Genomic DNA, 24,406 nt, shown 5'->3' with positions numbered 1-24,406 from the left:
TGCATAGTTCTGAGCAGCATTGCTAATTTTCGAATTAGAATCTACACTAGTAAGTGGTTTATGGCTGTCCTAACAATGGGATATGGCCCACATCATATGTGAGGGCAAGGGTAAATACAAACGTGAAGGTATGTGTTTACGGACCCATGGCACTACTTACAATGGCTATTAATCTATAATAAAGATTTCTGGCTGCGATGATACAGATCTTTTACACAAACTCTCAGGTTACATTCAGCCTCTCCGAGAACAATCCATATTGTAATCACGAGGCATTTTCTCGGCATCGCGAGGACACGATACTTCCAAGCAAACTATTCTTCGGAAAAAATACTCCTCACTTTGCAAGGAAGCACCTCCTGGCTGTGTTACAAGCAGACCATAATGCGGAATGGAAAGGAACTGTATTTTCTTTTTTTTTTTTAATTTTTTTTTTTTTTCCAACGTTTTTTATTTATTTATTTTTGGGACAGAGAGAGACAGAGCATGAACGGGAGAGGGGCAGAGAGAGAGGCAGACACAGAATCGGAAACAGGCTCCAGGCTCCGAGCTATCAGCCCAGAGCCTGACGCGGGGCTCGAACTCACGGACCGCGAGATCGTGACCTGGCTGAAGTCGGACGCTTAACCGACTGCGCCACCCAGGCGCCCCTGTATTTTCAGGTCTAGACAACGAGGGCAAAACTGAGCAGCTTTGTGTTTGCCGCTACTGCTGAGACGTGTGCTCACTCAACACCACAGAGGTGAAGACGCACGCTGCCACATCGTAGGGCCCAGCTTTGTTGCCGGGGTCAATCTAGGGCCTGGGTGCTGGCCGGGACCGTCGCCATCAGCTCGGCATGAAAGCCGCAGGGTGGGGGACAGGGTGTCCGAACACATTCCTATCACCTCTACAAATAGATGGCCAACCCAGAAGGTCTGCCTGCAAGGAAATGTCTCCGGTCAGAAAGATCAAAAGGCGAATGTGTGCGGGTCACCTCAGGGATCCCCCCCAGCGCAGGCCTGTGTCTCAGAGGGGGCTCCGGGGCCTTCCTGACCCCCGCGGCGCTCTGCCCGCAGCCTGGACGGCAGGTCCCGGAGAGCGCATGACGTGCAGGTGTACGGCCTTCCCCAGGGCAGCCGCCTTCAACCTTTTCTTCCCCACGGATGAACCTGTCACCTCCGTGGGGACCACCGCGTACACAATACTGGCCTTAGGTTACAGATGTCCCAGCGCACCATGTCACTCCCATCTCTTCTCCCTCCAGAGGCCACCAAAATTCCCAGACTTCCTTCCTAACGGAACGATCTCCGTGAATAGTTTAAATATAAACTCTAGGTGGCCTTTGGAAAACATGTAATTCTTAAAATTAGGTTTTCCTTCCAGTTACATTTTCTTCCTCACCTCGGCAATACATTTTCCTTTTCTCGAGCACACGTAAACGAAACAGAAGGGATGCCTGAACACAGCCACACGACACAGAGAAGCTGGGTGGGTTTGAGACACGACACAGGTAAGTTACAGGTCAATTACATCTCAATAAAACTGAGAAAGGAAAAAAAAAAAAGGCACATGAGCCTAGCAACAAGCGACCACACGGCACGTTAATAATTAAAAGTTGATTAGACACATTACTCTTATTTTACATTAAAGTCACCTGCTTTCCTCCTACTGAATTATCTTCTACCTCGTACTCTATCGGTAGCAAATTCTGGTCTCAAGCCTTCCTGCATACACCTGGCTCACCTCTACATACTTCCTTCTGCTAAAAAAAATCCTAACTTCTCTAGACAGTTTGCCCTTTCTCTGTAACTTCGGTGGCTGCGAATTCAGAAGCTACTGTTCTACTAAGTTGTGAATTAAGTTCTGAATCGGGAAGTGTTAATGTCTAGCAAAAGATTACCTGTTTTGAAGCCTCAACCACAGAAGGGAGAGGTAACTGTGATGTAGAGCCAGTGTTTCGGGGATACCCGGAGAGAAGTCCCCTGAAAATGTTACGGATCCCATTCCTGGCATCTGCAGATGTTTTCTGGACTAAGCTGTTTTCCAGAAAACCAGTGGTAACGGAACCCGGCTTTTCTGAGGAAATTTCCCAAGGGCCTACAAGAGTGTCTAACTGCTCCCGGAAAAATCCTTAACTATCACACTGGGAATGGAGGATGGCGAACGAATGGGTGACGCGCGGCCACAGGCAGCACGGTGACCGTGTTACCCGACGGGAACACAATTAACCACCCTCGGTCACGGCTCCACACGTGGGAAAGAATACGGAGAACGTGTGTCCCGATCTGTGTTCTTCCGTTTGCAAATACCGCTGTCACGTGCTTGCCTGTATTTTAGGACCTACGACCCGGAGATGTTTTCCTTCCCCAGCAAGCCGGAGCGGAGGGACCAAGCGGCGCAGCTCGCACTTCCGGCGTGCCTCCCACGCAACTTCCGGAGGGTGTAGCGCTCGCTTCCGGTCACTCGGCTTCCTGTTGCGGGAAGTCTTCGCCGCTTTTGCTGTCGTTGCTGTCGTCTTCGTTCGAGTAATTTCCCGAATCTTGACTGGTTTGGGAATTGTATTTTTTGTGATCTTCACCGATTTGCTCAGTTTCTTCTACTGCGGTGATAATGTTTGTATTTTCGATTATAAAACACCTTTCAGTTTGCTCTTCAGAAGTGAAAAGGAGGAGGTTCCGGAGTGGCGGCTCAGAGAAATACTGATTTAAAGAAGGGGAGGAATGGAAACAGGTTGTTTAAAAGAGTTAACAGTTTCCTACTAATCACCTAGCTTCTGTCTCCTACATCCAGTACCGAGAAAAGCTGTCTTTTGGCGTGCATATGAAAAAACAGTCAGCTAAGAGCCTATCGACCCCAGTCTAAGGTTTAGAACACGGCCACTTGTGAGGTCACGTACATCTGAGCACTGTTAGGGTCAGGGGCCCGGTGAGCACGGGAGAGGACGGAACGGGGCGGGGGGGGGGGGGGGTGCTCTGGGATTGTGGCGAGGGTGTCTGGAAATTTTACTCCGTAAGGGCGCTCGCTCAGGTTCTCTTCAGTGATCGGCTGGAGCTCACAGAGTGAACATGTGCAGACGGATTGTGGCTGATCAACAATTCGCCTCCACGTCTCTGGAGCTGCAAAGCCGGAGCCCCGAACGACACTCTCGAGGCAGGCAGCCTGAAGCCCACCTAGGCGAACCCACCATCCCCAGGCCGGGTCCTTGCGCTTGGGCCTTGATCATCGAGTGCTTTCATTAAATCGGCTCCCCTCACAGGTGTGCCAAACAGGAACCCGCGAGGTGTCGGGAGAGGAGGCTCATTCTCCTTATTTCCCTGTCTGTGAGGTCATCTACAGAATACACTTTGTGCAACTCACAACAATGTGGTAGGCTTTTGGTGACTACCAAGCCTTTCTTTCTTTTTTCTTTTTTTTTTTTAATATGAAATTTATTGTCAAATTGGTTTCCATACAACACCCGGTGCTCATCCCAACAGGTGCCCTCCTCCATGCCCATCACCCACCCTCCCCGCCCTCCCACCCCCCATCAACCCTCAGTTCGTTCTCAGTTTTTAAGAGTCTCTTATGTTTTGCCAAGCCTTTCAATGGTAAAACAAATGCCACAGGGGCCAAACTGCCAGAATAATAGGAGATGACAGACACGTTACCAGTCCATGTTATGTGATGTTAAATGGCTGTTTCTAAAGCCAATTTACTGACAGCTGAAGAAAACAGCCCAGTCTGTATTAGTTTCTGCGTAACAAGAAAAAAGTATGGATTCTGTTGAAACGAAATATACTTCCCGTTCATTTTAAGAAAAATCCACCTGGCGACACAGAAGAGTAACATACCTCATCTATCGTGGAAGGAGGTGTACTTGATGGGAAGAACACATAACGGACACATCGCAGGAACAGTTTCAGAACGTAAGTGACGACCGGGATGGACAATAAGGCAGCACAAATCCCGGCTATGAGCCACGTTTTGGAAGTACTTCCTAAAACAGAAATAAGTGATGTTTAGCTTCAACATAAGTTTTGACACGCAAACACGTTAATAGTGCTGACACTGTGTGCGCATAACACGTAGCCACGTGAAAGGAAACATAAAATGTATGCAACCATACGCCTTTAGAAATACTTCTGGTAACACTGAGCATACAGCAGCTGTAGGCAACCCATGTCCGTTTAAAGATGGTGGCCTGGCCAGTGAAGTAAGAGAGGCTTAGTGAAGGAGGCCACGTTGACATGTGGCTCCCAACGTGCCAAGTATTCTCTAGCATTTCTGTAACACACAGCTGGCCTGATTAAAACCATTCTGTGACGAGTAAGTATCTACAAGTCAACACTAGGAACTGGAAAATACAACATGGGACTTCACCATTCCCTCATAACAAAATTCACAATTGAGCTACTGAAGCGATTTCTGCATGATAATCGTATTAAGAATGATGTAAAAAAAAAAAAAAGTCAAAAATAGTTTTATGAAATGCTAAAGAGTAACTGGTAACAGCAATTAATTGTGTGGGTACTGGAAGAAATTTAACACATTCAAAAACACTGAACTGTGCATTAAAAATATTTTCTAGGGGTGCCTGGGTGGCTCAATCGATTGAGCGTCTGGCTTCCGCTCAGGTCGTGACCTCGTGGTTGGTGGGTTCAACCCCTGCATCGGGCTCTGTGCTGCCAGCTCACAGCCTGGAGACTGCTTTGGTTTCTGTGTCTCCCTGTCTCTCTGCCCCTCACCTGCTTGTGCTCTGTCTCTCTCGCAAAAATAAAACATTAAAAAGAAAAAAGAAAAGAAAAGAAGAATATTTTCTAAAACTGAAAGACTTAACTTGAAGGTCTACTTTTGATTCATGTAGTTCATGAAGAAAATATTCTCTTTATACTTTTAAAGTAGTGAAAAAGGAAATATTTTACAACCTCAGTGAATTGAGTTATTTTTAAAGTTTATTTATTTATTTTGAGAGACAGCGAGCTGGGGAGAGGCAGAGAAACAGCGAGAGAGAGAGAATCCCAAGCAGGCTCTACACTGTCAGCACAGAGCCCGATGTGGGGCTTGGGTTCATGAACTGTGAGATCATGACCTGAGCCCAAATCAAGAGGTGTTCAAATGACCGAACCACCTAGGCGCCCCAGTCTAGTTACATTAACAAAAAAAAGAAAAGAAAAAAAGTTTGTTTATTTTGATGAAAGAGAGAGAGCACGCAGGGGAGGTACAGGGAAAGGGAGAGAGAGAAAATCCCGAGCAGGCTCCATGCCATCAGCACAGAGCCTGATGCAGGGCTCAAACTCCCAAACTGTGAGATCGCTGACCTGAGCCGAAATCAAGAGTTGGATGCTTAACTGACTGAGCCACCCAGGCGCCCTAAGTCTAGTTACATTTTTAAAAAAGATACAACAAGGGCACCTGGGTGGCTCAGTTGGTTAAGTGTCCGACTTTGGCTCAGGTCGTGATCTCACAGTTCATGGGTTCGAGCCCCGTGTCGGGCTCTGTGCTGACAGCTCACGGCCTGGAGCCTAAGATTCTGAGTCTGCCCTGCTCTCTGCCCCTCCCCCCACTCACACTCGGTCTTCCTCTCTCTCTCTCTCTCTCTCTCTCTCAAAAATAAACAAACATTAAAACAATTTTTTTTTAAGATATAATGAGAGATTCTGACCTGGTTTTGTTTTCTCGCACACAGGATCACTAAAAACGCTGCTCTTATTCCACCTTTCATTCTCAGTGAGTGCTCTGGCTTTGACACAATATACAGTCAGTGGTTTCAAGTTAGGAAAAGTAAAGTCAGTTCTTTTCTCTAGAGTTTTTCTCTATAAAAAATATAAGGAGATCATTGATAAAATTTAGTTACCTTAGGAAATCAGATAGGGAATGTCACTTTCCCGAATTCTCTAAATATCCAGTCTAGGACTGGCGCCTCCTAACCACTTAGTTGGAGTGCATTTGAGAAATATAAATTTGTTTTGGATGACACATCAGAACCAAATCAAAGTTAAAAATGCTGCTTCCAAAAAAAAGAGTAAGATAGAGTCCTAAGACAACTCTAATTTATAAGTACCTGTGGATTTGGATTAATTGCCATTGTACTTCCTCTGCTCAGGAGTGGGGGGTTCTGGCCTTAAACTGCCTGTATTAAGGTATCACGTATAGCTATGTGGCCTTTGGCGAAGTTATTTCATTTCTCCCTGCCCTATTTCCAGATCTGTAAAACGAAGACAATTATTGCGTCTCCCTGTAGTAGTCAGGTATGGCCACCATAATATTGTGTAACAACATCATGAAACAAGGACAACGAAGTAACGTGCAGTGTTACATAATAACACTAAACGTCCCGTGGCTGAAAACACATTTATTCCCCCCCCCCGCCCCGCCCCCCCCCCCAACATGTTCTGACTGGCTGGGGAGCCCTCATGGAGGCGGTGGGTCAGGTTTAAGTCTCCTCCACGAGTCCCTCATCCTCCTTGGACCAGAAACTAGGTGGAGCATTGTTCCCTCCTGGCAAACGAGAGAAGTCTGAGTGCCGAGCCAAACTATGCTCACATCACACCCAGCCACGTTCCACTGTCGAAAGCTCCGCATCAATCAGGGAAGGAGTAAGGGACAGACACTCCATCCCAAGTGTCTGCTGAATGATTTCATCAATCAGATCGTCTGGCAGGGTTGTTCTGTGGAAGAATGACTGAGACGGTTGACGTAAATGACTTACCACAGTACCTGCTGCTTAATAAGCTTTCAATAAATAGGAGTTGCTATCATGAGTGTAATAACTGCCGTATTGGCCAGACAGGACAAGATGGCCAGTGAAATTATTTAATCTCTACTATCTGTCAAGTCATGTGCTAGGTATTTTCATATGTTGCCTCGTTTTAAAAGATTTTTAGGGGCGCCCGGGTGGCTCAGTCGGTTAAGCGTCCGGCTTCAGCTCAGGTCATGATCTTACAGTCTGTGAGTTCGAGTCCCGTGTCGGGCTCTGTGCTGACAGCTCAGAGCCTGGAGCCTGCTTCCGATTCTGTGTCTCCCTCTCTCTCTGCCCCTCCCCCAGTCGTGCTCTGTCTCTCTCTGTCTCAAAAATAAATAAGAACATTAAAAAAAAATTTTTTTAAAAGATTAAACAATTTTTTAAATAAGGGGTGCCTGGGTGGCTCAGTAGGTTGGGCGTCTGACTTCGGCTCACATCATGATCTCAACAGTTCGTGGGTTTGAGCCCCACATCAGGCTCTGTGCTGACAGCTCAGAGCCTGGAGCCTGCTTCGGATTCTGTCTCCCTGTCTCTCTCTCTGCCCCTCCTCCACTCCTGCTCTGTGTCTCTGTCTCTCAAGAATGAATAAACGTTAAAAAAAATTTTTTTTTAAATTTTTTTAAAGTAATCTCTATACCCAACATGGGGCTCAAACCACAATCCAAGATCAAAAGTCACAAGTTCCACCGACTGAGCTGGCCAGGTACCCCTCAGATGTTGCTTCATTTTAAACCTTATAAACATAAACATCCTTTCAAAAAAAATATAGTTACTATGACTACCACCACTTTACAAAAGAGGAAACAAAATCTCAGAGGTAAAGCACCTTGTGTAAGGTTACACAATTTGGTGGCTTAAGACACACGTTTAGGTTTTCCTGATGTAGGGATAACTGAGAACTGACTGTAATTCTCAGTGTACTAAATTATGCTTTGGTTACAGTGTGTTCAGATAGTTAAAAGGAAAGCAGCCAAGTCACTGGAATCTTCTTAGATTTCCAACTGAAAATGAAGTCAAGTTACAGAATTCACCCCACTCGACTGCCTAAGATTTTTAAAGGTTGAGTCCTTGACTGTAATTCCACAGGGAAAAGAGATCTAGGAATAATGTGGATTATCTGACGTTGTATATTATCTTTGCCCATGGTTTTTGAATTTTAGTGTTTAAACCCATGTTTCTTAGCCTTTTTTTTTTCATGAGTCCCCCAGCTCAGGAGCCTTTTTAGAGGACTGTTTTCTAATCTTTTCCCTTGCCACGAAATTGAGTTTGTTGAGCGAAATTGAACTCTGGAGGCATGGTTTCCTCCTGGAGGGCCACAAACCGTTGTACCATCTAAGATTCTTCACCTCCTCAGAGGTACCCTGCCTCCAATGGATATCTGGCAACATCTAAAGGTTTTTTTGGTTGTCCTGACTGGGAGGGATGATCCTGGCATCCATAATGTGTAAGACAACTCTGATCACAAAGAATGATCCAATCCAAAGGTCAACAGCATTGAGCAACCCTGGTTTAGATAAATACCCAGGAATCGTTTTAAAAACACAAATTCCTGAGTTCTACCCCTGGAGATTCTGATTTGAGTAGTAAAAGGGCTCAGGGATCTGAGTGTTAAAAACAAACGGGCCCAGACGCAGATGATCCATAACTAGCACGCAAAACATGGAAAGATGCTAACATTATTAGAGTTTACAAATTTTGCCAAAATTTTAACTTCAAACTTTGTTTACCCAAATCACATTTACAGCCCTACATTACAAACTTGCACCACATAGTTTGTTGTTGTTGTTGTTGTGTGTGTGTGTGTGTGTGTGTGTGTGTTTTACCTCAGCATTTGAAGTGTTTTCCCAAAATATGATTTCATAAATTAGTGAGTAATGCTGGTTCACAGACTTGTTTTCAGACTCTTCTGGAGCGCCGATAAAGACCCGCAGGGAAACATCATTCGTGGGTTTCACATTAATGGTTGGAGGAACGAGGACACCTAGGAAAAAAATGTACAGACACGATGCTCAACTTGGGACTCAGGAAAACAGCGTTAAGAATTTGCATCAAATCAGAGAAACGCATTCCGGAGGAAAAACTACTGGCTTACTTTGTAATTGAGCATCAAATCTTTTTTCTTTAGACCAAACAGATGTGATATTTCCATCAGATGCTTGAACACGGATAAGGTAAATTCCTTTCTGGAAAGTATTTTGAGGAATGACACACTGGGTAGTTTTGACATTTTCACAGCCTGGCATTTGTTTCCATTTACCTGAGTTGTTCCCAGGAATCTTTTTAAAATAGGCACTTTTAAGACAAAAAAAAAAAAAATTTTTTTTATTACAAACATGATCATTCAATAAGTATTTATGAAACACCTATAATATGCTAGACACTCTGTTAGGGACTAAGGTTACAGAGGTAAACAGTCCCCACCCTCAGTGTCTCGCAATACGGTGTCAGAGACGTCCATACGACGCAGAGAACCGAAGACCTTGTTCCAGAATGTGATAAAGCATGGGTGTGCCGGGGCTGACCAGTGCCAGCACACAAAAACAGCTGCTGAATAGTCAGCAATGCTGTGAACCCATTATTGAAAGCCATTATTAAAAATCAAACTGCAGGGCCCCCGGGTGGCTCAGTGGGTTGAGCGTCCGACTTCAGCTCAGGTCATGATCTCCCGGTTTGAGCGTTCGAGCCCCAAATCGGGCTCATTGCTGTCACCCTGTCAGTGCAGAGCCTGCTTCGGGTCTTCTGTCCCCCTCTCTCTGCTCCTCCCCCACTTGCACTTTCCCAAAAAGTAAATAAGATATTAAAAAAAAAAAAAGATCAAATTGCATAAGCTTACAAAGAGTTTGCATTAAAAATAAAAATACTCAAAACTCTTCTCTTCTTTTTTCATTTTCTGTCTTTTTTTAAAATTTGTAGCTGGTGGGTCAGAAGCACAGGTGACAGACAACCTGGCTCGAGAGTCCTCTTGTCCTAATTATTGACTATATTTTATTATCTGTGCTGAAAGCTATTCACACCTATTGTATCTATGTGGTGGACATACTATGTAATGGAGTTTTGCTGTGTGTTTCTTCCCAACACCAGGTTCGATGACATCATGTTGGAAGCTTGAAAGTGAACACAGTAAAAAGAAAAAAAAAAAAAGTGACCACAGTGGGAGCATTTACATCATGAAAACTGGCAAACATTAAAAATAAGGCTTTTTCTTCTGGAAAACCAGCTGTGACACATCCACCCACATCCCAATGGCTGCCTGTTATAATGGGAGATGTACACCACAGGGTGAAAAGAGCAAGTCTAGACAGAATGTGGGCACCTAACTGAGCCTGGGGAGGTCAAGTAAATTGCTCAGAAACCAACGGCTCGAAGCATCCCAGTTCAAGCTTGGAACTACAATAGCCTCCTAACTGGTTCTCCTGTCTTTGGGGTTGCAATGGTTCACTGCATCACATACAATGCAGCAACCTTCACCCTCCTTGAATATGGACCTCATGTTACCTATCCCTCAATGTAAAATTCTGAACAGCACCCAAATGCCTAGAGGGCAGTCTGAGGCTAAGCTTATCTTACTCCATCCTACCTATTCAACTTTCTCTCCCATTTCTCTCCCATGACCAAAGGTTCAACTGTTCTCAACGCGGGTCTTCTCCCACGTGGTAGGCAAAATTCCAAGATGGCCCCCAAGATTCTCACCCTTGGTGCACATGTCCTATCTATTCCCTCCCCTTGAGTGTGGGCAGAATCCATGAACTCTTGAGTAGGTTACATTATATGGCAAAGATACAGGGATTTGCAAATGAAATTAAGGTCCCAAATCAGCAGACTCTTTGTTAACTGAATGACACTAAGCTTGAGGGACCTGCCTCATCAAACAAGCCCCCAAAAAGAGGTCTAGAGATCTGAGATTCTCTCTCCTGATGGCCTCCAAGAAGTAGGTCACCACAAGTCCTATAGCTTTGAGAAATGAATTCTGTCAACAACCACATGAGTGTAGGAGAGGACCCCAAGGTCCTCTATGAGGGCTGTATGAAACCACAGCCCCAGATGACACCTGGACTGCTGCCTTGGGACCCCTTGAGCAGAGGGACCATGCAAGCCAGGCCTGGTCCCCTGACCCAACGTCAGTGGAGGTAACAGCCCTCTTTACACTGCTAAATTTGTGGTAATTTGTTACAGAGCAATAGAAAACTGTACCTCCCCCTTACCTTGACCTAATTTTATCTATCTATCTATCACCTATTTTTAAAGTTTATTTATTTAGAGAGGAGGGAGGGGCAGAGAGAATCCCAAGCAGGCTATGCACTGTCAGCGCAGAGCCCGATGCGGGGCTCGAACTCACAAACCGTGAGGCCATGACCTGAGCCAAAATCAAGAGTCAGATGCTTAACCGACTGAGCCACCCAGGCGTGCTGACCTAGTTCTAGATCTCTTCGCAGCCTGAGCTTCCCGTGTGGTGTAGCTCTGCCTAATGTGCCCCATCTCGTCCAGTTTAAAACATGTGGTTCACCAATCCAGGCCTTGTTCACATCTCCTCCCCCTCCACGCGGCTCCTTTGGCCTCTCCAGCCCCACTCGCACCTTCGCATTTTCGATTTCTGTCACCTTTTAATTTGTACACCACTCCTCAGCCCCAAATCACACCTTGCTATGCAACCTCAGCTACCCGCTTTGGATTTCAAGAACCACGGGCCGTATTCGGCTGCCCCTTTACAGTCCCTTGCGGGCTTTGTACAGTGGGCCAAGTACCCAAAAGACAATTCGAGACGGGCCACCGGAAACCTCCATCCCTCTCTCGTCTGTGGCCCTATCATTCAGCATCCTGCTGGGAGGGAAGTGAACACAAAAGGCCACTGCACGGTTTCCTGGTCCGTCTGAGGGTTCATGGGCACGCATGGAGGCACGGGGGCACATTTCTATTCCACGACCAACACTGAAGGACAGAGAAAGTCCAGCAGAGTCAGTATCCACTTCCCTTTGCCCTGTTTGCTTCTCGCTTCTCTCCTGGCTCTTTCTTTCCTTGCCTCTGGTCCCTCTATCCCTCTGCTCTAAACAGAGCTTTCTTTCCCATCCCTTTCCTCCCCTACGGCCCCCTTCTCCTTCCACCTGATTTGCCTCTTTATCCCCTACAACCTCCCGGTCAACGTGAACCGCGTGCGGTTCTCTCCCAGCCCACTTCTGCGGCGCCTAGACGTCATCCAGTGTCGGCGAGAACACAGTTCTCCCCGGCTCTCTCCGTTTCCCACTGAAGTCATCACTAAAAACACCTGTCAGAACTAATGAAGTCGTCAAGGAAATGGGAAGGCTGACTTGAGCAAGGCAGAGTGGCTGGACTGAGATCATTTCAAGGACTCCCGGAAAAAGCGAGTTCTGAAGAACAGGTCAGGGTCATGGGTCAAATATGGCAGAATGGGGAAATGACACACACAACGAGACACATACTTAGGAAAAAGAAAAAGAGCCAGTGGGCACTCGAGATATTATGAGAGTGTGCCCATCTTACAACAAATGAGGAGAGTGAGGCCAAAAGAGTAAGGGATTAGCTCAGTGCCATCCAGTCAGTTACCGGCAGAGCGGGAACCGGTATTAAACATCCATTTCCGATATAGGGTAACGCGTCTCCATCAGTCAGCACGTGTGCCTGGAACAGTGGGGGGCTGAAGTGGAACGAAAGGAACCATAACGAACTGTGCAAAATAAACTGTGCAAAAGGAAACTAATGGACTAGGACTTACTGGAGCCACTGAGCTTGAAAAGTCATGTTTTCAGATGCGTAATCCCACTTAAGAACACAGATGTCATTTACAGCATCAATTCGAACGTTTTCTGGTGGAGGCAGCTTATTTTCAACTAGAAGACAAAGATTACACAGAAAAGCATGCATTTTTACTTTAGGGAGATAACGTATGGTAAGAATTCTTAGCGGCACGGCAAAGAAAATAAAAGGCTTACATTTTATCACGAGGTTAACGGCTAAGTGAGTTCTGGTATATGTTCACACAATGCAGTATGGTTCAGCCACTTAAAAGAATGTGATAGATCTGTATGTGCTCACGCACAAAGAGATCCTCAGTGCATTAGGTTAAACGAGGAAGTGGAAAGACAGATCTAGCAGGATCCAATTTTTTTATTTTGAAAGCCAAAACCAAGAAACTGTAGGTCTGTGCGTATGCTTACACGAGCCCTGACCAAGGCAGGAAAGAATATGTACAAAATGAGAGCAGCGCTTGTCACTAATAAACGGAACCAGGGGAAAGGAGGCAGGAGAGGAAAACTTTAAATCCTTCTGTGTTGCATATTAAACAAAGCATATTAAACTGACGATCAAAATAACAAACAAATCTAAGCTCCTAACCCCGGACCTTAATTACTGGCAAGATGTCATTGATGAAATATATCAGGATGCTTTCACATTTGAACATTTCACTTATAAAGGTATACTTTTTGGAAAACTAACTGCTCCTCTGGCAGCTACTTTGTGGATTCTGAGCGAATAAAAATCAGCTTTTGTCATTAGAAATTATTTAGACTTTTAGGCAGAATTTTCATTCCTCTGGACTTGAGACAAAAACAATCCCAAACACTGTGACATTTTTCCCCTTATGTAACGGCAGTGATAATGTTTTTGTTTTAACATCTATTAAACCATCATATAACCTCCAGCAACCCAAGGGGGAAAAATGCCACAATTAATAGATTGCCCATCCGGACATACAGTTACTGAATCTAAAGCATAACTTCCTCCTTACCTGTGGTCTTTATACAATACACTGGACTATAGGCACCAATTTTTCTCGGCAGAAGTCTTGCTTTAACTTTTAAACAGTAAGTCGTCTCTGGTGAGAGTTTATAAATTTTGTCTCTGGGATAAACAGTTTTAGTCTTTATCTATAATAAAACAAATAGAATTCTGCTGTTAAAAAGTATACAGTCAAAATCTGGAACAGATCTATGTCCTTTTGCCTTTCTGCTGAACAAAGGTAAAAGTCATGCTCACTTCGGCACTTGAAGAGTTTTTCCAGATATCTAAGCTGTATGTAAAACTCGAGCTATCCAGAGCCCACATGACACCATCTTTTGCTCCAGGTGGGGAGATGTTTATTTTTATTGCCTTATCTTCGGCTTCTAAATGTACTTTTGGAGGACCAATTTGAGCTGTAAAAAGACCAACGTATTTATTATAACAATTTCATTAACACAAGGTCAAAACATTCAGTTGGCCAATAATTCTAAGTGCTTCGTATGTGCCTGGCATAGTCAAACAGAGAAAGTCCCTTGCAGAGCCTACATTTCAGTGGGGCATATGGCAAAAAACAAAACAAACAAACAAACAAACGAAAAAGACAATCAAAAAAAACAAAAAAACGCCCAAACACCCAAATAAACGAATACATACAATGTGGTGTGCTATACGGAAAAATGAAGTGACATAAAGGGACAGAGGCCAGTGGCAAGGGCTGTTTTAGGTAAATTAGTCCGGAAAAGCCTCTCTGAGACAGGTGCTCAGAGGCATAAGTCACTTAAGGGCGGCAGTCATGCACATTACGTAGGGAAAAGGTATTCCTGCCCGAGGGTGCTCCAAGTGCAGAGCCTCCGAGGTGGGAATGTGCTCCCCCTTTGCAAGAGATGATGAAGAGGCTTGAATGGCTGAATGGTTGAAAAGGAGATCAGAGGAGTAGCTGGGAGCCAGATGACAAAGGAAGAACCCCGTAGTAGTTCCTAGTTCATGTAGTTAATCATTGTCGGGGTGAGATCCGAGGAGAGCCATGCCGCCGTGATTTACATTGTGGAAAGATCATCCTAGTTAATGTCCGAGGAAGCAGGGAGGCCGGGAAGAAGCTACTGCAGAAGTTCAAGTGGCAAGTGGGAGTGGCTTAGTGAAGGCTGGCCCAGGTGGGGGTGGGGGGTGGGGTGCAGTGACAGAGGATCCTATTCGGGACATGCTCTGAAGGTTGATCTTTCAGAATTCCTTGGCAGGCTGGAGGCAGGATGCCAAGGAGGACTCCAAGACTCTTGGCCGGAGCGAGCGAATAAATAGGTGCTGTCCTTAGAAGGGATGGAAAAAACTGCTAGAGGAGCAGGTTTTGAGGGGAGGAAATCAAGAGCTTTGGCCAGATGACCCCCAGGCATCTACGCAGGGATGCTGAATTCGAGAACTGCTGATACCAGTCTAAAGGCGAGGGGAAAAGAGTGGGGCTGGAGGTGTAAGCGTGGGCCTTTCTCAAGAGCATACAGATGGGCTCGAGAGCCAGATTAGCAGCGGATGAGCGTAGAAAGAGAAGAGGCGAGGACCGAGCCCTGTGAGCAGTGGGGCACTGAAAGGTCAGGGGGGCCGGAACAAAGTGGCAAAGGAGGGATCCGATGCGCAGGAGTGCTGGGAGGGAGCAGGGCCCTGGAGATCTAGAAGAGGGCTGGGGACTCACTCGGCGTTGACGTCACCATGGTACTGGACGAGAGTGGTTTTGTGTAGTGATGAGGGACGGAATTGATGTAGAAGGCTGCAGGCTGAGCGGCAGGCAGAGAAGTGCAGAGAGGGATACAGATCATTCTTGGGAGTTTTTTTTGTTTTAGTATTTATTTAGTTTTGAGAGAGAGAGAGAGAGAGAGAGAGAGAGAGAGAGAGAGAATGTGAGCAAGCAAGGGAAGGGCAGAAAGAGAGGGAGGAACAGAATTGGAAGCAGGCTCCAGGCTCCGAGCTGTCAGCACAGAGCCCGACACGGGGCACGAACCCACGAACCGCGAGATCATGACCTGAGCCGGAATCGGACGCTTAACCGATGAGTCACCTAGGTGGCCCGCTTTTTTTCTTTTTTTTTTTTTTAATGGGAGACTTCACATCGTGCAAATGAACAGGCTTACGAAGTGAGCTGCTGCAGTGAGATTTAATGAAGAATATACTGTAATTCAGCTGGCAACTTCTTACCTTTTTCAAATGGGGCGAATGCGTCAACGTTATGCCATGGAGAAGTCTCGTTTCCTTTTTCTGCTCTTACACGCAATTTGACTTTTTCGTAAACATTTAGCTTGAGTGAAGAAAAGTTGCATTTGGTACTAGTAACAGATTGACACCCAGGCAATTTTAGCCAAGTATCATTTCTGGGTCTTTAAAATAAAAAGGCAAATAAATGCATAAGAAAATACATAAATACAAGTGTTAAACACAGTCTCTGTTTACTGACATTATAAAGCTGGTCTAAGTAGTTATTTTTTTTCTATTTGAGGTCCTGTTAACGTTTTCCTCTGCAACTCTGCACTTTTTCAATACATATATACCAAGTTATTATTTATAAAATGGAATAATTCTGACAGTTAATTTTTTTGAGAGAGAGAGACAGCGCGTGTGCACGAGTGCAAGAGAGAGTCCCAAGCAGGCTCCATTGTCAGCACGGAGCCCAGTGTGGGGCTCAATCCCACGACTGTGGGGTTAAGACCCGACCGAAAATCAAGAGCTGGATACTTAACTGACTGAGCCACCCAGGAACCCTGTGACAGAGTTAATTTTTTACTACGGTTCTATAATTTTGTGATGGTTTGTATTAGGAAGGATTTCAAAAAAGCAGAGAAAGAAATAACATGTAAGGTAACAGCAAACTTTGTTAAGAATAGCTGTGTGACTTCTGGCCAACTGCCTTGTATTTCTGGATCTTATCGAAAATTTGGTAACTGGATTTGATGATTCCCTTCTTTTTAAAAAAAAAATTTTTTTTTTAAATGTTTATTTTTATTTTTGAGAGACAGACTGCAAGGAGGGGAGGAGAAGAGAGAGAGGGAGACACAGAATCCAAAGCAGGCTCCAGGCTCCGAGCTGTCAGCACGGAGCCCGATGCGGGGCTTGAACCCATGAACCGTGAGATCATGACCTGAGCCGAAGTCGGACGCTCAACCGACTGAGCCACCCAGGCGCCCCGATGACGCCCTTCTAAACTTGTCCTACGAATAGATTTACCAGACCAAAGAAAGACCTCAGAATCAGCATGGTTTGGTAACTTCCCCTGCCCTCATCAAGACCAAACTGTCTCTTTGGCTGGCTAATTGCAGTAATCCTGCTACATCACTAGAGACAAAGAACTTAAAATGTTAACATAAATTAACAAATTCTTTGAAGTGGATTTAGTCCATTCAAAAGTAGAACTGATCAATATTAGATTCTTCAAAAAACAGGAAGAAATCAAATTGGCAAGGAGGGCCTAAAAGGGAAAGGGTCATGTTGCCCCATGTCACTTTGCCTGACCTACCGAGGAGACTGACGGGAAGGTGAGAGGAAACTTGCCAGGTTTCGAAATTTTTTGCCTATGTGAAGCCCTGTCTACCTTCAACCAGGCAGAGGAACTATCTGGTGAGAAGGCATTTTTGTCAAGATGGATTCATGGCTCCAGCCTAAGCTGTTCCTCGGAGGGGAGGGGGACGAGGAGGGAAGGAGAATATTGTAGATTTCATTTTAAAAATGCTTTAAGGGGGTGCCTGGGTGGCTCAGTCGGTTAAGCGTCCGACTTCGGCTCAGGTCACGATCTCGCGGTCCGTGAGTTCGGGCCCCGCGTCGGGCTCTGTGCTGACGGCTCAGAGCCTGGAGCCTGTTTCAGATTCTGTGTCTCCCTCTCTCTCTGACCCTCCCCCGTTCATGCTGTCTCTCCCTGTCTCAAAAATAAATAAACGTTAAAAAAAAAAAAAAGAAAGAAAAAATTTAAAAAAAATGCTTTAAGGGGCACCTGGGTGGCTCAGGTGGTTGAGCAGTTGACTCTTGATTTCAGCTCAGATCACAATCCCAGGGTTGTGGGATTGAGCCCTGCGTCAGGCTCCATGCTCAGCTCACTTGGGTGTGCTCTCTCTCTCTCTCTCTTTCAAATAAATAAATAAATAAATAAATAAATAAAGGAAATACATGGAAATAAAAATGCTTTAAGACAACAGACTCCAGGGGTGATCTATCCACATAAGTTCTTTGAGGACCCCAATACAAGTCTATCTCATTTTTCAAAAAAGAAACCTTTGAAAAATCTGCCAAAAACATACACTAGCATGTGGAAAGCTTCATTCCTGGCCGGTTTCCCTTTTTTATTTTACTCATCTGAGCTGTGAGGTTAGAGCTGGCATTTAATGATACCATTCCTGAGACACTTCTTCACACCAGAATCTATTTTTTATTTTGAGAGAGAAAGAGTAGGGGTGGGGCAGAGAGAGAGAGAGACAGAGAGACAGAGACAGAGACAGAGACAGAGAATCCTAAGCAGGCTCCCCACTCAGAATGGAGCCCGACACAGGGCTAGATCCCACAACCCTGGGATCATGATCTGAGCTGAAATCAAGTTGGATGCTCAACTGACTGATCCAGCCGGGCATCCCCAGAATCTATTTTTAAAAATCCAGGAACTCTTAATATAAACAGAAAACTTTATAAAAATTTTATGAGTTTTTTTTTGTTTTGTTTTGTTTTAATATTTGAGAGAGAGAGAGAGAGAGAGAGAGACAGAGCGTGAGCAGGGGAGGAGCAAAGAGAGAGGGAGACACAGAATCCAGAGCAGGTGCCAGGCTCCGAGCCGTCAGCACAGAGCCCCATGCGGGGCTCGAACTTACGAGCAGTGAGATCATGACCTGAGCTGAAGTCGGACGTTTAACCGACTGAGCCACCCAGGCGCCCCTAGAGATAAATTCTTAAATAATTAATTCCGAGAAAAACCACGTATGTATGTATACAAGTTCGTGTGTGTACACGCACACACACATATATATATGTATACATGCACAAGTACACACATGCTAATTACTAAAGCTGTGGGATTAATCTCACAGTTCTATTAACAACCAACTGGAGGGGGCGCCTGGGTGGCGCAGTCAGTTAAGCGTCCAACTTCAGCTCAGGTCATGATCTCACGGTTCGTGAGTTCGAGCCCTGTGTCAGGCTGTCTACTGTCAGCACAGAAGCCCCCTTCGGATCCTCTGCCCCCTCTCTCTGCCCCTCCCCTGCTCATTCTCTCTCTCTCTCTCTCTCTCTCAAAATAAATAAATAAACCTAAAAAAAATAAACAAAACTCCAAAGAACAATCAATGGGAGAAGGAGGGTGCCAGGGCTGTGGTTGAAGTGGGAGCGTCCTGGTTCTGGAGGTCCTGCACCCCGTTTCTTCACCGCCCAATTTCCGGCCGCTCTTTCTTGGACACAGATCACCCCGGACAGGGATCACTTAACACCCAGGACACCCAAAGCAAAGTACTGTGCTTCCTGAGCTGTGTTCCTCCTGTAATCCTTTCTTCTGCAACTCCCCACCTGCCCAATTATCTTGGCAGCTATTACGTAGGAAATTAGCACCAGGGAGGAGACGGAAACTCCAGAAACAGGGTCTGTGGAAATGCGAGGTCCTGTATCTAAAACGAAAACATTGTGCCTAATGGAGATAGTAAAGCCTGACCGGCAGGGTGCGGGTGGCCTATCCCAAGACCATGGATAGACCTTTTGGGGCCCTCTCCCATGTCCTCAAGACCTGTTCAAGTTCCGACCCTAATTTGTACTCAAAGAAGGAGGAGCGTCTAGAAGAGAAAAGTGTGGTCTACAGAAGCTGTCTGCCACCCTTATCCCCCAAACCTCTTTTGCTGAAACACCCAAAGATGAATTTGGAGAAACGAAGGCATAATATCACACAGACATAAAATTCCTCTAGAAGATGGAAAAGCCGACGGTTTCCCAACTCTGAGAAGCAAATGACAGGGTTACAATGGTTCGAAATGATTCAGATGGTTCTTGCAAACCAACCAGTAGAGTCACATACACTTGATAATCTGCTGAGAAAGTCACGTTCCCGCCAGCTGGATCGCTCCCATTCCACCTCAGGGTGAAGGTGTCATCAATGATGTGGACCTCTACATTTTCAGGAGATTTTAGGTTTGTTCCCCCTATAAATAAAGGCAACAAAAAAGAACACAGTTACATACACACTGCGCATATTCTTTAAAACGTGAGTCTTGGGGCGCCTGGGTGGCTCAGTCGGTTGAGTGGTCGACTTCGGCTCGGGTCATGATCTCACGGTCCGTGAGTTCGGGCCCCGCGTCGGGCTCGTGCTGACAGCTCGGAGCCTGGAGCCTGTTTCAGATTCTGTGTCTCCCTCTCTCTGACCCTCCCCCGTTCATGCTCTGTCTCTCTCTGTCTCAAAAATAAATAAACGTTAAAAAAGTTAAAAAAAAAAACAAAAAAAAAACAACCGTGAGTCTTCCTTTCACATCACTGATTAAAGGGTGAATGCATTCAAATATAATAAAGCATATACAAAAATCTAAAACAAAAACCCAATGATTGCTCGCGGCCCAGGGAGGCTGCTAATTATATCTCTGCATTTGAGAAAGCTGGAAAAAGGCTGAGATTTTTTTAATCTGCAAAAAGTTAGCCTTATATGGCAAATACATCTCAGTAAAGCTGGAGAAAAGAAAAAAGGAAAATTGTCTTTTATTTGAAAAAATGTCTCTTTGCCCAAAAAATGTGAAAATGTAATTCAAAAGGATATAGGCACCCCTATGTTTACTGCAGCTTTATCTACAAAAGCCAAGTTATGGGAGCAGCCCAAGTGTCTGTCAGTAACTGAACAGAAAAAGAAGATGTGGTATGTAGGTATAATGGAATATTATTCAGCTGTAAAACAGAATGAAATCTTACCATTTGCAACAACATGGAGAGAGCCAGAGAATATAATGCTAAGCGAAGTAAGTCAGGCAGAGAAATACAAACACCGTATGATCTCATTAATATGTGCAAGTTTAAAAATTTTTAAAAATGTTTTTATTTATTTTTGAGACAGAGACAGACAGAGCATGAGCAGGGGAGGGGCAGGGAGAGAGGGAGACACAGAATCGCAAGCAGGCTTCCAGGCTCTGAGCTGTGAGCACAGAGCCCGACGTGGGGTTCGAACTCACAGACTGTGAGATCATGACCTGAGCTGAAGTCGGACGCTTAACCGACTGAGCCACCCAGGCGCCCCTTCTTTTAATATGTGCAATTTAAGAAACAAAATGAGCAAAGGAAAAAAGAGACAAACCACGAAACAGATTAACTGTAGAGAACAAACTAGTGGTTAACAGAGGGAGGGTAGGTGGGGGATGGGTGAACTAGGAGATGGGGATTAATGCCCTCATCATGATGACAAAAATAAATAAATAAATACAAACTAATTAATTAAAAAAAAAAGACCTTGGGGCGCCTGGGTGGCTCAGTCAGTTGAGCGTCCAACTTCAGCTCAGATCACGGTCTCGTGGTTTGTGAGTTCAAGTCCCTTCCCTCTGGCCCTCTCTCTCTGTCTCTCCCCTACTTGTGCTCTCTCGAAAAGAAATTAAACATTAAAAAAAAAAAAAAGACCTACCAGCAAAAAGATTACAACTTGCTGAAGTCTCAGATTACAGTTGGCATTTTTTAGCACTAAAAGCATTCTTTAGTTAAGGTTAAAAAAAAAGAATAAATAGTCTGTATAAACATCTTCTTTGATCTTAGAAGCAATGAGAGGATACAGGGTCCCACTGGGTAACAGCCTCAGTTTGGTTTCACATTCTATGTTCACGCTTCATATATTCTGATAGAGAATGAGACAGGTGTGATTCAAAGGGAACAGCTACTGACAGAAACCAAATATTCACATGACAAAATCAAGAGATAGAGGTATCTCTTAGATAGAGACATGAGATCTCTTAGATCTCATAGAGGTATGAATGTTGATCATGTCAGCCGAGCCCTACAGGAACTTGCAAACGTGTTCATTAACAAGCCTGAACCCTTCTGTTTTTTTTTTTTAAGAATTTTTTTTTTAATGTTTTATTTATTATTGAGAGAGTATGCGCTGGGGAAGGGCAGAGAGAGAGGGAGACACAGAATCTGAAGCAGGCGCCAGGCTCTGAGCTGTCAGCACAGCCCAATGCAGGGCTCGAACTCGTGAACTGCGAGATCATGACCTAAGCCGAAGTCGGATGCTTACCCGACTGAGCCACCCAGGCGCCCCTCTTCTGTTTATTTTTAAGGACTTCTATCTAGAGATCTGCTTTATTTCTTATGCTTTGAGTACAAATCTTCCCCCAGTTGGATTTCCTGTCTTCTTATTTTTCCCTTTTGGCCCCTCCAACCTGAATTTTTCTTCCTCTCACACTCCAGACCCAGCTCACGGAAGCTCAAATACTGAAGCTCAAATACTGCGGCCCATACTAACCTTGCTCTTTATATGCTGTAGCAGGAATCCATTTGCTTAATTTCACACTAAAGTAGATACTCAATACAGTACCTGACATCTAGCAGGACCTCAAAACTCATTGAAAGAAGATGTTACAAACAAACTAAAAAACAAAACTCAATTGCTTCTTTGTGTCACGCACATATCTGCCATCAGATTACAAATTCCTTAAGGGCAGGGTCTATATAGCTTCATACTTAACCTGCATTTCTCAGACTACTCAGCGTAATGCTGAGTTCACAGGAATTTCTTCAACATCACAAAGGACTGATCTTTCGTTATGACAAACTACAGTTTTTTAAAGACTGGCTTTAAAATGTATTCCTACTGTATTTCTAGCCTTTACTTCTGCCTCAAGGCAAGCAATTATCTCCTTGCAGACTTTCGACCATAGGAGTCCACATGTAGAACTTTCTTTATTGGGACTGCTTCCTCTATTTTCCAGCTGGAGATATTACGGTATGCAGTCAAAAGGGGAGGCATCTTAGAAAACATCTGAAAATGTTTTTTTTTTTTTAATTTGGGGAGCTCTTTATTGAGTCTCCCCTCCCTCAATTTTCTTTTTTACATTCATTTTCTCTGTGACTTCATCACTGAGACTACTTTTCCTTATTGCACTCCTCTAAACTTTATTCCCATCCCGTTTGTTGTAATTTTCTGGATTCTATGCAGCCAAAGGGCAGTGATTGGGTTTATGGGAATCAATAAAAGATCCGAAAGCATTTATGGTCTCCAGTTTAGACCAGCCTAATTCCAACAATTCTGAGCCTTGAGACAAGAAGAGGACATTGATGGGGTAGAACCAGGGATTTCCTCTGGGATGCAGTCCTTCTACTGCTGAAGCAGAGAGACCCTGAAGTTAGGGGCATCTTGGCATTTGGGAGACCACCAAATAATTGACTGAAAAATGGAAAAGAACTTGGAAATAGTCATTAAGTAGCATCTTCGATTTCAGATTTTGTCCTATTACTGTCAGCAATATCCTTTTGACAACAAGTCTATTTCACCTTTGTACCGTGTACAATTTACACAATTGGTTGCTTCCAGCTTTTCACATGCCTACTGATGGTCAGAAATGATTTACTATCTTCTTAAGCCTGACATAAATCCAAACACATACATCCTCCCATATTAAATTTCCTCCCACATGTTGGATAATTTTCTGAAGCTAGGGTCCAGAATTGCATTTACTAGGTTTAAAAAGTATGAATATTTTTATGACTTTGAAAGAGAGCAACATTAGGATCTCAATAACTGTTTACTGAATTGAGACACGGTTTCAGGAGCAGCAGCATAGCTCGCGGCTAAAGCCCTGGTTATTTTTTAAAGCTCTAGTCAAGCTGCCGGATTTTTCAAAGAGACACGAAGGCGACAGGAAGGCTCTGAACACCCAGCACCGCGGGGGTGGGAGCCCGGGGAGGGATGGCGGGGAGGGAGTCCCCTACCGGGGGACGGGTGCGCTGGCTCCCAAGCAAGCGGCGTGGAAGGATCCTCGAACACTATTTCCTCTAGATTTTCGATTTGAGCGCTGTGACCACGGACGAGCAGAGGTCTCCCAGACGTCAGCCCCTTCCACCGGCCTCCAAGGGCGGAGGCTTCCAACGCCCCTACCGCCCAGCCTGATGCCCGCCCCCCCCCGCCCCCCCCCAGCCCCGGACCCCTCGTCTCTCACCTGCGGCTGCGGGCAAAGTCCACGGCGCTCCAGCAACCAGCATCAGGGTCGTCGCGCCCAGGAGGGAGAACATCCTCCGCTGGCCGCCGCCGGCCGGGCCAGTCACATCCTCGGTCACCTCGGGCAGAACCCTACAACGCAAGGCAACCCTCGGCGCAAAAGCGGCTTCTCGCCCCGCCCCTCGCCCCGCCCACTGCACAGTCACCTCCTGTCCGCGACCGCCTCCCACCCCTCACCCCGCGCTCGCCCCGCCTCTCCGCGCCCACCCCCGACGCGCACTCGCCCCGCCCCCCCCCGCGCACGCCCCGCCCGCCCACGCTCGCCCCGCCCCCTGCGCGGGCTCCCCCGCCTACGAGTCTGGGGCGCTGGTGGACTCCCGCGAGGAGGGAGGTGGGCCGGACGCTCGCTCCTCGAGTGGCGGTGGGCAGTATGTTGTGCTCCTCACTCCTCCTTTTTCCCGCCAGTGACCGCCCATGGCGGCTCACCCTCTCATTCCGGAAAGACCACGCCCAACTGGAGGCCTCGACCCTCGCAGGAATGCGGCGCGCACTTGCACTGGCCTTAGGGCCCAGGAGTTATCCAACCTCGGTCCTCTAATTGCGGCGGGAGGCCTTGGAAATGCCGCGTTGGGCGGCTTGGGGGTTCAAGGCAGGAATGAGGAAGCTGCTGAGCGGGCCAGGCCGTTTCCGTGCAGAGCGCTGTGAACGAAGGGCAAGAGTGTCCATAGGTAAACCAAGATGTTTCGAGCACTCCTTTTCGGGGCGACCTGGCCGAGGGGCCCCCCGAGACCCTGGGAGAGAGTCCTGACGGCCTCCGGGCTTGGGGTGGTCTCCAAGACAGCGGTCTC

At 45.8% G+C, this 24,406-nt stretch overlaps 1 protein-coding gene across 1 annotated transcript; it reads right to left on the bottom strand.

The window, feature by feature from the left end:
• Window positions 1-1,408: 1,408 nt before the first annotated feature.
• IFNAR1 (interferon alpha and beta receptor subunit 1) lies at window positions 1,409-24,034 on the bottom strand. Its single transcript, XM_058732549.1, has 12 exons — window positions 24,028-24,034; window positions 23,560-23,790; window positions 19,455-19,578; window positions 15,620-15,798; window positions 13,694-13,851; window positions 13,446-13,584; window positions 12,432-12,546; window positions 8,796-8,995; window positions 8,527-8,684; window positions 5,624-5,774; window positions 3,813-3,958; window positions 1,409-2,681 (listed from the first exon to the last, which is right to left on the bottom strand). Exons 1-12 carry the CDS (start codon window positions 24,032-24,034, stop codon window positions 2,442-2,444), a joined length of 1,848 nt encoding a protein of 615 aa, XP_058588532.1. The 3' UTR covers window positions 1,409-2,441.
• Between the last annotated feature and the right edge of the window lie 372 nt (window positions 24,035-24,406).

Source organism: Neofelis nebulosa, chromosome 5 (assembly GCF_028018385.1).
Source record: "Neofelis nebulosa isolate mNeoNeb1 chromosome 5, mNeoNeb1.pri, whole genome shotgun sequence".
In the NCBI taxonomy this organism is placed as follows: Eukaryota; Metazoa; Chordata; class Mammalia; order Carnivora; family Felidae; genus Neofelis; species Neofelis nebulosa.
The sequence above is the reverse complement of the archived record's forward strand: the minus strand, read 5'-3'. Positions and strand labels throughout refer to the sequence as shown.

Excerpts from the sequence above, each read along its gene's own strand:
- IFNAR1 (XM_058732549.1), bottom strand. Across the intron at positions 19,579-23,559 it reads GACTTTGCCCGCAGCCGCAG|GGGGAACAAACCTAAAATCT; the intron begins GTGAGAGACGAG and ends CTTTATTTATAG. Across the intron at positions 3,959-5,623 it reads GTGCGAGAAAACAAAACCAG|GAAGTACTTCCAAAACGTGG; the intron begins GTCAGAATCTCT and ends TTTCTGTTTTAG.